Genomic DNA, 15,415 nt, shown 5'->3' with positions numbered 1-15,415 from the left:
GTAAAACAAGACAAAAACAAAACAGAAAACACAAAAACAAACACAATCAAATCAGTGAAATCTATATATTTTATTCTAGATTATGTACAATATTCGAGTTCATTGTGAAATTGAAATAATCAGTTATATTTATATAAGGACTGGGTGTATAATCAATAAACGTGACAACAGGTAACAACTAACTGTCAGTAGTTAACTTGATTTTATACTAGAAATTACGAGCTTTAGCTACTAGTGTAATACAATTCAAATTCAAATATTTATTCAGTATAAACAATTGCACTGTTTGTAACTGACATTTCTACATACATATAACAAAGTGAGAAAGAGAAATAATAATAATCATTAACATCTGATAAACAAGCACTGATATAAAAACAGATATACATGTAATATGATAGACTATATGCATGGCTCGAAAGTTTCAACAAAAAAATACTATATCGGCAGATATATTATAACATGTATAGTAGAAACTTTACCGGATGAAAATTATGAGTAATTAGATTAATTAAAGATAATTAATAAAGAGTGACTGAATTGATAATCACAGTACAATTACATTGTCATAATGAATTATTTTACGGTAACTTACTGTCAGTAGTTATCTTTATTTTACACTAGAAATTACGAGTTTTCGCTTTTACTAGTGTATATGTATATTAGGTGGATAGGTGGATAACAGTGAGGGAAGGAAGTGGATGATACACGATGTGAACGCGGTGATTACAAATATGAGTTTTTAGATTAACTAAGAATATCTAATTAACAGTGATAATTACATAAATCATCTTTATATTGAAATCTATTTCTATTGAGAAATATCTGAATATATATTTATTTACATTGAAATTATAACGTAATACAACACTCAGTTTTATAGATACATAATTAGATAGCTGATATATAAATTATATATGAATATAATTCATGAACAAAAAAGTAATCGTAAACATAAACACAATAAAACCGGACAGTTTCTGGAGTAGACCTAAGGTTCCTCAATACGAAAAGTACGTTAATCTTTATGTCCAAGAGTTCGAGCAATATTTTGAATAAAACAATTTAAAAAGATACATGATTAAACTAGTAAGTGAATTTCGTTGCCTCGTGTTCGAGCTAGTGGCGCCATCACTCGGTTAATGCCAGGTGTAAAGTAGCAGTTCAGGTGCCTTTACTCAGATTCCCTTTTCTGATTGTTTGCTTTTCTTCAGCATTTCGAATCATAATTCTAACTAAGGTTCACATAAGTGTCGAATCCTTGTAAATAGAATATCACCAGATCGTGTAGAAACTTGTACTGTTCCTATGAATACGAAAACAAGAAAAATACATCAATAAAATTACTCGTGAAAATACAAAGAAAATCGATTAATTTCTTACCAAATTTGGAATGAATTGAGGTCGAGTCATTCGTAGTTTTTGTATACAGTGATAAATATCGATTTGTTCGCTAGATGGCGCCTTGGTGATCAGTTCAAATGCCGCACAAAATAACCCTGCTCTCGTTGTGCTGTCCCTGTAAAATTTGCATAATCGATAGAATATGTGATATTGTTTTGAATAATTGACTGATGTTGCTAAGATACGAACATGCAATGTACAACAATAGGACTGGTCACGTGTTCTCTTGTTACTAGATTCACAAACTCGAATAGATGTTGTAAATCAGGAACCGACTCATCCTCAGGCCATCCTAAAAACTGGATCTGACGAATCTGATGCGATTCCTGTGAAATCAAAGAAATACAATTGATCTGATCAGGTCATAGTAAATAGCAATGTCGAAGGAAATTCCGAAAAATACTATCTTTGAATAGATGATACCGAAACAACTCAACATACATTCTGTTTTTGGAGGATCAAATCCCGGCGAACGATGGTCTTACAGGGCAATGAAACTTCCTCCACAGTGATTGTAAAAGGACTGCATTTGATGCTTCCAGCTGCAGGCCAGTAGCTTGCATATGTCTAAAATCAGAAGATGTATTCTGGAAAAAGATACCTACAAAGCAGACCTATGTATACTAGATGCTAGACTAGGAGTACACCTTACCGGATCTTGTGGATATTCTTGATGCATCATTACAATAATTTCACAGTTATAGTCAAAGATCATTTGCCAGAAGTCAGTAATAGTATTTGCCATTGGACTTTGTGTTGCTATAAACACGTTTTTATCTGTGATCGTCTGTAAAAAGGAAAGTATTTCAATCAGATTCTTATAACTTATCGATATCTCAACTGAAGATTATCGAGGCTTAATGCCCCCCTCCACCAGATATTCCACGGACAGCTATTAATTCAGAATCAAACTCACGTGCACAAATGAAGCATTGATGAACCCTTTATGTGAGAGTTGTGGTTGATACTGTGCCTCAGGAAGGATGTCTTTGTGTCGAGACTTGTTAACATTGTTGAGTAGTTTGGCCACTGCTAGTGATTCCTCGTCCTGAATCGGAGTCGATGCCTTCAAAACCTGCATCAGAAAACAACGCATTGGGTAATTATTTTCTTCAAAACCAAACCAAGGAAACAAAATTGAAATCTAGTTTATCTGGGTCAATGGATTCATTGCTGCCATCTGTTTGTTATCCAAAACCCTTCATCTCATTTTGGCTGATCTTAATACGTACAAGAAATTGTTCCTCTATTTTATCAGACACGTTTCTAGATACAGGACGCATTGCCTTTCTTTCCTCGTATGATTCTCTGAAACTCGTGGTCGGGTATGCCACCGGTCCCAGTACCAGTTCCTCCAGTAGAATCTGGTGCACGAGAATGTACTGTTTCTGAAGTAGATAGTAATAAAGGAACACGTTGAAGTTTTCCATTTTGGAAACGTGAAATGAGAGGCAGTAACTTTATTAAGATTTACCATATTTTGGATCATTTCTGGTCTTTGTTGACGGAGTTTCCTAAACATGTCGAATATGTTAACGAGTCCATCTTTCTTAGCTTTTTCAAGAAGCTGCTCCGTTGCGATATAACAACCCGTCCTTCCAGCACCAGCACTGAGAACACAAACAATAACATATCTAAACGTGTCCTTAACTGTAAAGGACTGGACGATTTCAAATTAATTTACCTGCCATGAACCAGCACAAGTCCATGATCCGGGTCGGTAAGACGCTGTTTGATGAACTGTTGCATACGAACAACAGATGAAGCCGGGAACGGTACGCCATGATCCGGCCATCCTCGATAGTGAAACACTAATAGATTATGTGCTTGTTTGTGGCCACGCTATGAAATAAATGAAATGTTACTTATCGGGAGAGTCTATTAAAATCGATATCTGAACCAAGCTTATAGATAGCAGAAATACCAACACTAGGTCACTCATGATAAAGCAATGACATGATCATTACCTTTGTAATGGACAAGAAATGTACGGCAGCCGGAGGCTCAGTGTGTTTTTCCATTTTCTTTGCAACTTTTACTGTTATATCTCCATATCGACCTTTCGTGTTCAGTTTTGTTGGCCAATATAAATGATACTTCACCTGCAAGTTAAAAATCAACGGTACTTATTTTTCTACATTTTGCCTGTTTACGCTTCAGCATCTTAGAGTATTTTTGCAACCTTCTTATCTTTGCCTTGTCCTTCAGTCAGAGCAGTGAGAACAATAATAGCCGGACATTTCTCTTGCCAAATCATCCGCCAATGGTCATTGATTGTAGATAGCAATGGAGCTGAAAGAACAAGTTAGATGAGTGAGCGCACAAGTAACACGAAACAATTGAATCATGAGACTTACCCTGGCAAGCAATACATATTACATGACCAGTTAGTCCCTGAAAATTAAATTCAGAATTCCGTTTATATACAATAGGAGGACGTGGCAACATTTTCAAGAGCAGAGAGGGATTGATTTATCACCCGAATATAATTGGCATTGATGTAATCTGATGTTGGATCTTCACCGATTTGTTCCAGAACAACTCTAGTCGAATCATCTAGAAAAAACCACTCAAAGTCAATGAAACTCAATAGAGATGTTTCACAAGCCAACTCTTGTATTTACGACAGAACTCATGTGTATATAATGACCAGGCAATACTTACAGGCCAATATGTTTGGAAACCTGTTTTTCTTAAGATTCTCCACTGTCTCAGCGCAGGCGCTCAATCCTCGTCTGAATTTGAGAACACTCTAAAGAAAAAATAGATCCAGAACAAGATCACATGTCTTACCCACGAGCAGTCGCAACCTCCCAGCAATTTTACCTGAAATTCTTCATTCATATTCTTCCACTCATCAGAGGTCTTCATCAAGGTCTCTCTCAACAGGTCACAAATCATAGTAGCGCCTTTAGAAGCGATTTCGTAGTGATGATCCTCGCCATCTTGCGTTTCATCTACAGCATTCGGATCGTCATAGATATTGAAATACGCGGAGCTTTCTATATGGAGAGGAATCATTAGTGTTAAAACATTATTAGGCTTCAACTTTACAAAACCTCACGGTCTTGAGACAAACCTCTTGAAAATGCAGCATTTGCACTAGCTGTATTTTCTTGTCTCGGTGATTTAGGACAATTCACATAAACAGCCTCTGCGTCTTCTCTCACCAAAGGTATTTCAATACGTTTATCAGAAGGTGAAATATTCCCCATGGATATTTCTGCATTGTTCGATGTTTGTTTAGTTTTGAATCCACCACGTCTGAAAAGTTAAGGCGTCCATATAGTGGGTAACTGAATGAGGGGGAACTTTTGTGAGAATAGGGGCATTGGGCGATTGTCAAATGATTTGCAATGGACTATAGAGGTCGCCACTATTTGCTCGTACCTCCAAACAATATATAGAGCAACAGCAACCAATAACAGTATAAGAACAGCTGCAACGACGCCACCTATTATTCCTGCTTTACTAGACGGTGCTTTAACAATGATTCTCTCTTGTTGTTCTATTGGTGGATAATGCCGAAACGTTTCCTGAAAAATCCCCAAAAAATGGCTAGAGTCACCTCCAAATTGGAAACTACAATTTGCATTGAAACACTAGATGAACTCACTCCGTAATAATTGACGACCATTCCTAAAATAAAACTGTAAGATTTCCCAGTTTCTAGAGGAGCATTAAAGTAACCACTATAGTTACGCGTATCACCAACTGTAAACTCAGAGGGCTCTTCCGGTGGTAGAACTGCAGTAATATAAACTGATAATCCTCGCTGTTTAGCTTCTCCGTACGACACGTACTGTGATTGGTTGACTGCACGCTTCCGGCGACGGCTGATTGGTCCATCGTGTTTCTTCACGATCACCTCGTAACCGCTGAAAATCAGAGAATATCCAGTTTAAAAAAATCATGCGTTATTTATAGATGAAAATAAGAGGACACTTACGTAATGTTACCAGTGTTAACACGTGGTATTTGAAGTGTAACAGTCGTGTCTGTTACCGCTGTCTTCTTGACAACCAGTTGAGGAATGATAATTTCACCTGAAATATCGGTATAGACAATGTTGACATCGATGACATCAGTGGAAATTTGAGGTCATTGGGTTCAAATTACAAACCTGTCCAAAAGCTAACACTGGCAGGCGAGCCTTCGCCTATACTATTCAAAGCAAAAATTGAACAGTTGTATTGAGTAAAAGGTATCAGTGACGTCGTTATGTCTAAAGTTGTGATGGAGCCTTTGATTTTAGGTTTGTTGAATGTTTTTATTTCTGATAAAGGTGTTGTGGAAGTTGTACTGATGGGTTCACACGTGAGCTGAAAACAGATAGGACACATGTTACAGTATAGTGCTGGTGGTGCCCTCTACCGATCAGGACCAGTTAATTCCTACCCGATAATTGACAAAGTCACAATTTGGACTGTTTGGTGCTGTCCATGTCAATGTAGTTTTCAATGTATCCCTTGTGAATGAGAAGTCGAGAGAAGCGGGAGGTCCTGGTACTGAAATGACACGACAGACAAATTACTTATAAAATACGAATTGACATCTACTTGATGACGACAATTAATAGCATTTTTAACTGTTTAATGGATCTACAGTATAACAAACATGTTTATGACAATTCTGTGTTTGAATTGATGATTAAGAGTTTATTAGAATGAGGGGTTTTTACCTGCACACAAAGTCTGTACAGTTAGTATTGGACTAGTCAGACTCGCAGTTGATATAAGTTGACCGTTCTCTAATTTCTGTAGTCTAACAGCTATCTTATACTCGGTATTAGGAGTTAAACCAGTAATTGTGTGATGTGTAAGGACTCCTGCAGTTTCCTCATTAGTCCAAGTGTTTTCTGATATTTTACGATAAACGACTTGATACTGAACGCTGATATTACCACGTCCTGAATCTACTACAGAACCCGAGTAAGCTGTCCAACTGACTCTTACACTGTTATCTGTCAGCGCGGATTTTGTTAATTGAGAAAACAACTTCAATTCTGAAAAAGAAATCGATGTTAATTTCAGGTGAATCAAATAAAATAAAGGCTAAGGATCTTTTACTTTCGGTTGTTTTTACTTTTTGCTTTGGCATCATTTTCTAATTCATATTAGTTACTATATTTCGGGAATAGGGAATGAGATTCCCAGGAATCTATCATTCAGTGTAATATACCTGACTCGCACCACTTTCCGATGTAATTCTGTGAACAGCCAGATTCACAGATCCCACTCAAATAGTTACAACTTTCATTGTTGTAACATCTACATTCAATCATACATCCAAATGAGTTCGATCCCTTACTGCAACTACCGGGTGCTAAACAGAAATTCAAATTTGATACGAAAATATGAATTGTTTGAACATTCGGAATTATAGTCTCATTACAAGTCAGTGAATATTTTAAGAATCGAATAAATTTTAACAATATAACATAATCCATAAATGAATGGGTGCTTAAAACAAAATTTTGGTAATAAAGGGAGACTTCTTTTCATTTTAAAATTTTTCGTTCGGGGGTAAATTCTATATACATGTCACTGAATATTTCGAGAAAAAGCAAAATTCATTTCCATACTCTTTATAGTTTACACATATATATAGTCATTTAAAACTTACCGATATATTTGAACCCAATAACTTCTATTTCTGCCAGTACGAGATACTCTGCATTACTAATGTTCTTGTGTTGAACGGTGACGTATCGTCCAACTATAGGACCTGGGCTGCATGCTAATGTTTTATGCGTACCACAGAGAGGGGGACCCTGGTAAGCACATTCCTGGTTAGATGTAGAAATACTTGTATCATTGCCATATTCATTTCCAACTCGAATCTCCAGGTTGCGCGAACGTTTTTCTTAGAAAAAGAATTAAGAAGCTTTGAAAGATGAAAACAAATAATAATGCACGACATCCGGGAAGCTTAAGATTGCTTTGGGTGCAGAGCAATTCTATTCAAATTCTTTGAAAAACAAATATAAAAATAAATTCATTGTCTTCGACAGGCGCACGGCCCCTAAAAAAAATTTATAGTTATCGACTGAAAATGTTGACACGTTTGAAAAAGTTGATTCAAAATTTTCCAATAACGTATTTTTACGAAGTTGTCATCCATGGATACCAGACACATTGTTGTCGAACTGTTTGATATTATTGATTATTGATGACTCAGAGTTCGATATTTCGGTACAGTTCAAAGTTTCAACTCATCTCGAGTCAAACTTTTCTGAAAAAAAATCACTCATCTAAACTTGGTTTATATTCAACCAGGCTTTTCGAGCTGAAGTTATATTTTTTTCTATCAGATTTGGCCTAGATTATTAATCAACATTAATAATTTGTACTCACTCCACTCAGCGTCGCAATCAGCCGCGTCTGTTCTATCCCAAAGTGTAACTTCATGTACCACGTATTGAGTTCCGAGATCAATTCTAATCCAGGCGTTTTGATCCTCATTAGTGTGGCACGGATAATCATCACTTGTTACCATCTGACCATCTGTACATTCACTACCGGGATACAACTTATCGTAAGTGGATGACATTGTAACTGTTTTACCGCGAGCCACGTTTCCTACAAAACACATTTTGTGAATAAGAGATTTGAATTATTTCACGAATTTTCAAAACGAACAAAAACAAATTGATTCAAAGTTATTTCACAATTTCAACTAGAATTAAACAAAACTAACATTTTTTTCTTTACGCGATGAAATAATTAAGAGTTGATCTCAGTTCGTCGACAGCTCCCGGATGTTTCATAAATCTATGATATTTTTACCAATAAATTTTTTCCCGCTCATGGGTTAGTGACGTTAATCCGTATACGGATTAGTTTTAGTGTTATTCGGTTAATCTGAGATAAATCTAATGAAATTTACATCATTCATTCCTAATTCTTTAAGATTTATTTTTGTAAAGGCTTTCATGGAGTTAATCCGTTAATTTGATATAAATCCGAGGTTCAGTGATATTTGACCTGACCCCGGTTTACTGCAGCAGAAACAGTTGATACAGAAAACTTACCGATTTGACAAGCTGGTCCGGTCCATCCTGGTGGTGTCCAGGGATACAGAGTTTTTATTGTAGACTCACATGCAGTATTATGATTTGGACACGTTAAAGCGCCATCTACATTCAGACCCTTTATTGGACACACATTCAAAGCTGTATTACTGCAATGGCACTCCCAACCAGTACAACTCTTCCCAAAACATATTACTGAAATGACAAAAGAAGATTGTTTTACAAAAAACATTCTCTAAATGCTGTTCTCCAACGATATATATATATATATATATATATATATATATATATATATATATATATATATATATATATATATATATATATATATATATATATATATATATATATATATATATATATATATATATATATATATATATATATATATATATATATATATATATATATATATATATATATATATATATATATATATATATATATATATATATATATATATATATATATATATATATATATATATATGCACGAGCAAATGTATTTGTGCAATGTTTCGGCTAATGCCTATGAGCCAACTACATTTACTCTTATTCAAGTTTCTCGTTTTGGCTATATCTAATGTGGGATTGAATTACCCGCAGTCGACGTTTTGTAACTTTTAGGTTTGGTGTAAATGAATTTCTGAGTGACGTCATTCTTTACACCAACTCTAATTTCATAATCAGTATATGGTTCTAGTCCTGTTAGTGTGAGGCCGGTAGGTTGCGCCACTTTTGTGGTCCATGTTTGTCGGTTCAGTTGTTTATACTCGACTTGATAAACAGCTTTAGTGACGTCACACTGTAACTCTGCAGCAGTTAAAGCCTGCAACATAATTATAATTCACTACATGTTTTTATCATGTGTCACTGAAAGGGAAGGTCACATTTTCTTCCCTTGTCATATAGATATAAATGAACATCAGGTGAATTAGTTAATAAAGTAAGAAAATAAATTAAGTTAGCCCCGGGTTGAAGGTAACACTAGTCTATAAAACCGGGCCCAGGTGAATTTATGTGATTCTGGTTGAGGCACACTTACGGTCCATGTAAGTATCAGATTGGTTGTCTGGGGCCACATGTTACTGTTCTCAACCGCTGTGGACACCAAACGAACATCTTTAGGACCGATTAATGGATCTACAGTAAAACAAACATGTTTAACACAATTCTGTGTTTGAATTGATGATTAAGAGTTTATTAGAATGAGGGGTTTTTACCTGGACACAAAGTCTGTACAGTTAGTATTGGACTAGTCAGACTCGCAGTTGATATTAGTTGACTGTTCACTAATTTCTGTAGTCTAACAGCTATCTTATACTCGGTATTAGGAGTTAAACCAGTAATTGTGTGATGTGTAAGGACTCCTGCAGTTTCCTGATTAGTCCAAGTCTTTTCTGATATCTTACGATAAATGACTTGATACTGAACGCTGACAGTACCACGTCCTGAATCTACTACAGAACCCGAGTAAGCTGTCCAACTGACTTTTACACTGTTATCTGTCAGCACAGATTTTGTTAATTGAGAAAACAACTTAAATTCTGAAAAAGAAATCGATGTTAATTTCAGGTGAATCAAATAAAATAAAGGGTTAGGATATTTTACTTTCGGTTGTTTTTACTTGGCATCATTTTCTATTCACATTGGTTACTATATTCAGGGATAGGAAGTGAGATTCTTAGGAATCTCTGATTCAATGTAATATACCTGACTCGCACCACTTTCCGATGTAATTCTGTGAACAGCCAGATTCACAGATACCACTCAAATAGTCACACCTTTCATTGTTGTAACATCTACATTCAATCATACATCCAAATGAGTTCGATCCCTTACTACAATCACCGGGTGCTTAACAGAAATTCAAAATTGATACGAAAAATATGAACTGTTTGAACATTCGGAAATATATTCCCATTACAAGTCACTGAATATTTTTATGAATCGAACTAATTTTAACAATAATATAATCCATAAATGAATGGGTGCTTAAAACAAAATTTTGCTAATAAAGGGAGATTTCTTTTCATTTCAAAATTTTTCGTTCGGGGGTAAATTCTATATACAAGTCACTGAATATTTTCGAGAAAAGCAAAATCCATTTCCATACTCTTTATAATTTACACATATATATAGTCATGTAAACATACCGATATATTTGAACCCAATAACTTCTATTTCTGCCAGTACAAGATACTCTGCATTACTAATGTTCTTGTGTTGAACGGTGACGTATCGTCCAACTACAGGACCTGGGCTGCATGCTAATGTTTTATGTTTACCACAGAGAGGGGGTAAGCCATGGTAAGCACATTCCTGGCTAGATGTAGAAATATTTGTATCATATCCATATTCATTTCCAACTCGAATCTCCAGGTTGCGCGCGCGTTTTTCTTAGAAAAAGAATTAAGAAGCTTTGAAAGATGAAAACAAATAATATTGCACGACATCCGGGAAGCTGAAGATTGCTTTGGGTGCAAAGCAATTCTATTCAAATTCTTTGAAAAAGAAATATAAAAATAAATTCATTGTTTTCGACAGGCGCACGGCCCCTAAAACAAATTTATTGTTATCGACTGAAAATGTTGACACGTTTGAAAAAGTTGATTCAAAATTTTCCAATAACTTATTTTTTACGAAGTTGTCATCCATGGATACCACAGACACATTGTTGTCAAACTGACTTTATTTACAGATTATTGATTATTGATGACTCAGAGTTCGATATTTCGGTAGAGTTCAAAGTTTCAACTCATCTCGAGTCAAACTTTTCTGAAAAAAAATCACTCATCTAAACTTGGTTTATATTCAACCAGGCTTTTCGAGCTGAAGTTATATATTTTTTCTATCAGATTTGGCCTAGATGATCAATCAACATTAATAATTTGTACTCACTCCACTCAGCGTCGCAATCAGTCGCGTCTGTTCTATCCCAAAGTTCAACTTCATGTACCACGTATTGAGTTCCGAGATCAATTCTTATCCAGGCGTCTTCTTCCAAATTAGTGTGGCACGGATAATATTCACTTGTTACCATCTGACCATCTGTACATTTACTACCGGGTAACAACTCATCGTAAGTGGATGACATGTTAACTGTTTTACCACGAGCCACGTTTCCTACAAAACACATTTTGTGAATAAAAGATTTGAATTATTTCACGAATTTTCAAAACGAACAAAAACAAATTGATTCAAAGTTATTTCAAGATTTCAAATAAAATCAAACAAAAGTAACAATTTTTTCTTTGCGCTATAAAATAATTAGAGTTGATCTCAGTTCGTTGACAGTTCCCGGATCAATCATAAATACATATTTTTACCAATAAATAAATAATTCCCGCTTATGGATTAGTGACGTTAATCCGTATACGGATTAGTTTTAGTGTTATTCGGTTAATCTGAGATAAATCTAATGAAATTTACATCATTCATTCCTAATTCTTTAAGATTTTTTTTTTGTAAAGGCTTTCATGGAGTTAATCCGTTAATCCGATATAAATCCGAGGTTCAGTGATATTTGACCTGACCCCGGTTTACTGGAGCAGAAACAGTTGATACAGAAAACTTACCGAATTGACAAGCTGGTCCGGTCCATCCTGGTGGTGTCCAAGATGTAGACTCACATGCAGTGTTAGGATTTGGACACGTTAAAGCGCCATCTATATTCAGACCCTTTATTGGACACACATTCAAAGCTGTATTACTGCAATGACACTCCCAACCAGTACAACTCTTCCCAAAACATTTCGCTGAAATGACAAAAAGAAGATTATTTTACAAAAATATTCTCCACATGCTGTTCTCCAACAACAATTCTCTTCTTTCTCTGGTTATCATCGATGCTCTCGTATGGATTGAAATCGTACAATATTTACGATTTCCGCATTTTTTACAGCTCTGGAACCAATGAGTATTTATTAACTCACCTGATGTGTTTGTGATGAATAAACATAGAATCAACAACAGCAGAAAACGAACGATGTTTCTTTCACGATACATTTTGTTTATCTGAATGACACAGTATGATATCGCTCACATATCTATGCAATTAACTTCCTTTTGATTTTCAAATAAATCATTTTAAAGGAAGTTTAAACAAATTTCAGATTTGCTAGTTTATTTTGCTCTGAGGGGGAGGTTAGGAAGGAGGCCAGAACAGAACATCAAGGGTCACCGTTACCTGAGTAGGAAAAAAATAAATAAAAGAAAAAATCTTTGATAAGTAAAAAGAACAAATTATCAAAATATGAAAAAAAACAGTTTAATTCATAGTGTTAACGGATTAACTCCACTTAAATCCTTAGCACGATAGACATGACACCCCTTTCGTGTAAAATGAGACAAACCATTGGTTTTCCCCGTATCAGACAAAATAGGCATCAGCTGAATAGGGTGACCACAAAGCTAATTAATCACCAATTAAAATCATTAAAATCATGGATCATTTTTTCCTATCATTACTTCCTTGTATAAATACGTGAATCCGGGTCATTGTTTCGATAAACTGTAATAATAAAAATACGTTTAAAAATGATGAAATTGTCAAAATAATAACATTCAATATTTAGAAGTCTAGAAAATAAATTCATATTTCTATATGAATAATTTTTACCTGTCGTTAAATCTTTAGTTTTACTGAAATAAAAGAGTGACGATTTTAACTCGATTTTTTCAATTCTTCAAAATTCTGGGTTCAGCAAATACCTTTTGAATAGACGGTACCGAAATAGTCGGTTTGAAGGACTAATGGGATTCGAACCAAATCAAACTAATCTGTAATTGATGAGTTATGTATTAGTGATCTGTTATTGATAAGTTTTCTGTCATTTAAAAAGAAGGTGGCATTTGGTGCGAAACAATTAAAGGGACGACAACAACAAAATGATTCCATAAAAACTTACATTCGACGTGATTTGTTTCCTCTGTTTTCGAGTTGTTTTATCAGATATACGAGCAGAAATATTACGATCAGAATGAACGCAATGCTACCAAGAACCACTCCAGCAATTATCAGCGGGACTAAAGACGTGACGGTCCACGCATTGTCATCGACTGAATGAAGAAATTGAGTTTGAAACGCGAAATTTCAATATCTAAATCAGTAGAAGTACAAAGATCGGTTCGCGGATAGGTCATTAGTTTCAACGAATAGCTGAGCATTCCACCTGATGATGGCTGTCAGTCAACGTTGTGGTTTCATAATATACATTTGATCGCATAATTTTAAATTCGAAGTGTGGGATTTCTTCATTTAGCTGAGCATCTTACAAAACACAAACTTTCGCCATTTTTTTTGTTTTTGTATTGCACAGCCGTTAGTTAGCCGCAAGTGGATATTAATGGGGAATATTAGCGATGTGAATATTCGGAACAGTAATTACCAGTTTTAAGGATATCCAATGTAATAATATCCAGGCTACCGATCGAATTCTTCAGTTGACACGAATGAGATCCATGATCAGACGCCTGGACTGATTCGATAGTAACTTCCCAGCACATTATATCTGATCTGAACCAATTAGTTCTGTATATGAACTCGATGCAGTTTAAACTCGTCGCTTGCGGATTTGCATAGTAGCCTATCATAAATATAACGCTTTCCCCTATTTTTGCGGCTACAGGTTTCAGTTTCTCTGAGAGCGTTGGTGCATCTGTGAAAAATGAAAAAGATTTTGGTCACATTATCAGAATCATTCTAAAAACTGTATTCATCCATAATCTGAAAGTCCTTATAAATGGGTACAGGATAATGGTGCCTAGAAACTGGAAAACTCTTTATTGGCTGGTTACTTACATTGAACATCGACAGGAAGCGATATTACTGAAAGTAGAACCTCCTGTATTGGTCGCATTACATCTATATTGTCCTGGGGCCAGTTGCATAGTCATGACTTAAGTCCAAAAATGGTCTTAAATCATAAGACCGGTCTTAAATTGTTAGATTGGCTATAGAACTAAGTTGGTCTTAGACTAGTCTTAAGTCTAAGCCATGACTATGCAACCAGCCCCAGAATCAGTTCTTGATACAATATCTAGGGCTAAATAATCATTCGTGGATCCGATTGATTTCCAGAAAACCCGAAACAGTTGAGAATTGCCATACGAAAGTGAAACTATCAGGATTTCCACCAGTTGCTGCACAGTTAAACCGAATTGAACCGACTTCTCTTACGACAGAGTTTACTGGAGTCAGCGAAACAAAATCAGCCGAATCTATAGAATATGAAACATCTACTTTTCATTTTACGGGAAAGAATATTTTAGAAATATAATATAACCTATATATAGAAAAAAAGTTCGATAAAATAGAAAAGAAAAATGATGTTGTTTAAGGTGTTATAAACGTCACTTACACAATACTGACAGTGTCGTGGAGTTGGTGACCACATGAAAAGACACACCATTCTGATAAGCAGTACATCTGTATTGCCTTCCATTTTTATCCATCGGTTGTAACTACCAAACTACTAGTAGATATCCGTCCACTGTGAGGTCCAGGTTTATGATTGATTGCTGGGTTGGGTGAAACATTTGTCCGTTGATACCCCATATCTGTACGCCCAGACAATTGACAACTCCGGATTACTAGAGTCAGTTTTACATGTCAGAGTTTTTGATGTGCCTTGGACAACTTGACCTTTTGGAAATTCAGTCAGCACAATGAATTCGGGTGGAACTGAAAAGAGATTTGCTTTGTAAGAAATGTTTGCTGTTTCCTTGAATTTGAATAGACACTACAGACACGTGTCTATGGAAACAAATTCGTCTTTAAGGTAAGTGAAAAATCAAATGTTACTTACACAGAACACTTATTACAGACTTTTTTATAATCTCCGTGATTATTTTGTGTTGATCCAACCACAAAAGAAGACTCCTTTCCTAATAAACTAAATTCATTGTTACCAATGTTTATCATATGAATCATATTGTTGAAAATTCAAAAATGGCTTATCGTATATTTTGTTCAACA

General features: G+C 35.3%; 1 protein-coding gene across 8 annotated transcripts; it reads right to left on the bottom strand.

The window, feature by feature from the left end:
- Positions 1-77: 77 nt before the first annotated feature.
- LOC141914036 (receptor-type tyrosine-protein phosphatase T-like) lies at positions 78-15,365 on the bottom strand. 8 transcript variants are annotated; one of them, XM_074805285.1, is made up of 41 exons: positions 14,799-15,365; positions 14,240-14,658; positions 13,827-14,096; positions 13,347-13,497; positions 13,150-13,218; positions 13,058-13,080; positions 12,912-12,949; positions 12,372-12,455; positions 12,015-12,194; positions 11,338-11,562; positions 10,593-10,835; positions 10,150-10,293; positions 9,660-9,983; positions 9,482-9,579; positions 9,037-9,265; positions 8,438-8,632; positions 7,761-7,985; positions 7,030-7,269; positions 6,586-6,729; positions 6,086-6,409; positions 5,803-5,912; positions 5,528-5,726; positions 5,354-5,450; positions 5,021-5,282; positions 4,795-4,940; positions 4,484-4,668; positions 4,231-4,406; positions 4,069-4,156; positions 3,884-3,960; positions 3,762-3,798; positions 3,587-3,696; positions 3,372-3,506; positions 3,089-3,246; positions 2,879-3,014; positions 2,637-2,792; positions 2,321-2,479; positions 2,057-2,191; positions 1,846-1,971; positions 1,594-1,730; positions 1,384-1,519; positions 78-1,306 (listed from the first exon to the last, which is right to left on the bottom strand). In XM_074805285.1, the coding sequence occupies exons 8-41, from the start codon at positions 12,442-12,444 to the stop codon at positions 1,232-1,234; spliced, it is 5,484 nt and encodes a 1,827-aa protein (XP_074661386.1). In that variant the 5' UTR covers positions 12,445-12,455; positions 12,912-12,949; positions 13,058-13,080; positions 13,150-13,218; positions 13,347-13,497; positions 13,827-14,096; positions 14,240-14,658; positions 14,799-15,365; the 3' UTR covers positions 78-1,231. The 8 variants fall into 8 exon arrangements, with proteins under 8 accessions (XP_074661386.1, XP_074661389.1, XP_074661385.1 ...); XM_074805288.1 differs by having other exon boundaries at positions 12,372-12,949; positions 14,240-14,266; positions 14,549-14,658; XM_074805284.1 differs by having other exon boundaries at positions 12,372-12,949.
- Between the last annotated feature and the right edge of the window lie 50 nt (positions 15,366-15,415).

This window comes from Tubulanus polymorphus, chromosome 12 (genome assembly GCF_964204645.1).
Source record: "Tubulanus polymorphus chromosome 12, tnTubPoly1.2, whole genome shotgun sequence".
Classification (NCBI taxonomy): domain Eukaryota; kingdom Metazoa; phylum Nemertea; class Palaeonemertea; order Tubulaniformes; family Tubulanidae; genus Tubulanus; species Tubulanus polymorphus.
The sequence above is the reverse complement of the archived record's forward strand: the minus strand, read 5'-3'. Positions and strand labels throughout refer to the sequence as shown.